The sequence below is a fragment of the Euprymna scolopes genome, chromosome 4 (assembly GCF_053919585.1).
Source record: "Euprymna scolopes isolate OS-2025 chromosome 4, ASM5391958v1, whole genome shotgun sequence".
Taxonomy (NCBI): Eukaryota; Metazoa; Mollusca; class Cephalopoda; order Sepiida; family Sepiolidae; genus Euprymna; species Euprymna scolopes.
In genome coordinates, this window is record NC_136485.1 from 117,858,729 (window position 1) to 117,860,737 (window position 2,009).

At 47.2% G+C, this 2,009-nt stretch overlaps 1 protein-coding gene across 1 annotated transcript; it reads left to right on the top strand.

Moving 5' to 3' along the window:
• Nucleotides 1–733: 733 nt before the first annotated feature.
• On the top strand, nt 734–1,339 carry LOC145271867 (uncharacterized). Its single transcript, XM_080127013.1, has one exon. It carries the CDS (start codon nt 734–736, stop codon nt 1,337–1,339), a length of 606 nt encoding a protein of 201 aa, XP_079983139.1.
• Nucleotides 1,340–2,009: the final 670 nt, after the last annotated feature.

Consider the following 2,009-nt stretch of genomic DNA (forward strand, 5'->3'; position numbering starts at 1 on the left):
GCAGAAGAGCTCTCAGCGAGAATCAGGCTGGCAAACTTTTTCTTTTCTGTGATGCATCTCCAGAGGTATATGGCTTCGCAGCATATGTAGTGCAAAATGGCTAATCTGGTCTGGTGTTTGCAAAAGCTAGGGTGGCTCCCTTGAAAAAGAAAACTCTACCCACCTTAGAACTTATGGCCGTGGTTTTGGCTCTCCGGTGCCTGCCTACTTTGTTGAGGAATTTTGGAGGGTTCTCTCCTTCTGAGATTTATGTAGCCACAGATTCGCAGGTGGTCCTCTCTTGGCTGATTTCTGGAAACCTCTTTGCCTGGAATAGACTGAAGGACATCCAACAGATGAGTGCTGAGTTGGAAGCCATACTAGGTTTCTCACCCTCATTTCGTTATGTCTCAACGACTGAGAATCCTGCCAATTTGATCACTAGGGGGTTAACTTTGAAAAGGTTCAAGGCTTGCCTTTAATTCTGGTGCTCTGGTCCGGATTGGTTAAGTAGCAGGATCAGTCGATGGGCTGCACAGCAGTTGCCATGCCTCAGCCAGCACAGCCAAGTGGTGGCCCGTTCTTCTTGGAATGCTGCCATCCTACAGGGAGAGGAACCACCTACAGTTCTTCCTCTTGAAAGATTTTCTTCCTTCACCAAGCTATTGAGAGTGACTTCCTTGGTCCTCAGATTCATCCATCGGCTGCAGTTGTTGACACGGAAAGGCTTGCAGCCGTTTTGCTGATGAAAACGATGCAGCGCCAGACATATGCTGAGGAACTAGCATTCCTGCGGGATTCCTCAGGTAGGACAGTTCCGGGTTTGGTGCATGATCTCGACCTGTTCATTGATGGTGAGGGTCTTATCAGGTCAGGTGGCAGAATTGCAAGGTCTCTCCATTTCGACACGGAAGTTAAACACCCTGTTCTCTTAGCAAAATATCACCCAGTAACTCGGCTTATAATAATGGATGCGCATACAAGGTGTCAACACTTGGGGGTTGCATCCACTCTGGCAGAGTTAAGATGGTGTGGTTACTGGGTGCCCAAGGGGAGACAAGCAGTGAAAACAGTCCTGGCTGCATGTGCAGTGTGCCGCAAGTACAATGCCAGACAAGTATTGCCCCCCAATATGGCCAGCTTGCCTGTTTCACGTGTTGAACTGGAGGTTCCCTTCAAACACACGGGAGTAGATTTTACGGGCCACCTTTGGGTTAAGGAAGGGGCTGAGGTGGTGAAGATGTATCTACTCATCTTCACCTGTCTCAGTATCAGGGCTGTACATGAGCGTGTTGTCCTTTTTGCAGGCTTGGATACGTTTTACAAACCTCCATGGTGTTCCAACAGCCATTTACTGTGACAATGCTAAGACCTTCATAGGAGGTGGGCGGTTATTTAAGAGGTTGATGTTGAGCCACGATTATCAACAGAAGTTTGGCTCTTGTCTGATTAAATTCTGTCCTATCCCTCTATTTTCGCCTTGGGTAGGAGGGGTCTGGGAGAGGAGTATTCAGACAATTAAAAATTGTCTGCATAAGGTGATCGGTAGAGGTGAGATAGATTATTTCACGTTACTAACCATAGTATCGGATATACAAAAGGCAATTAACAACCGCCCTCTAACTTATCGAGAATCCGTGGCGACTGAGCTGGAGGCAGTAACTCCAAACATGTTTCTGAGGCCCAATAAGAGTCCTGGACTACTTTTGAGTTTAAATGAGGAAGATTTTTCCTCCCACCTCCCTCCAAGTCGAGAGAAGTTTTTCAGGACCATGCAGGTACGAAACCAGTGTCTGGAGAAGTTCAGAGCACTATGGTATGATGAATACCTCTTAAGTCTCAGAGAGAAACCCCTGGGCCGTTCGAGGGTGCCTTTCCAAAACAGGCTTAAGGTCGGAGATGCCGTTTTAGTTAAAAGTCCTCTTAAACCAAGACCCTTTTGGGTTCTCGGTATTATATTGGAAATGTTTTATGGTGAGGATGGTGTAGTAAGGTCTGCAAAGGTAATGCAGGGGGGCAATGCAGCACAC

Excerpts from the sequence above, each read along its gene's own strand:
- LOC145271867 (XM_080127013.1), top strand. The coding sequence starts at position 734 with ATGCAGCGCCAGACATATGCTGAGGAACTAGCATTCCTGCGGGATTCC.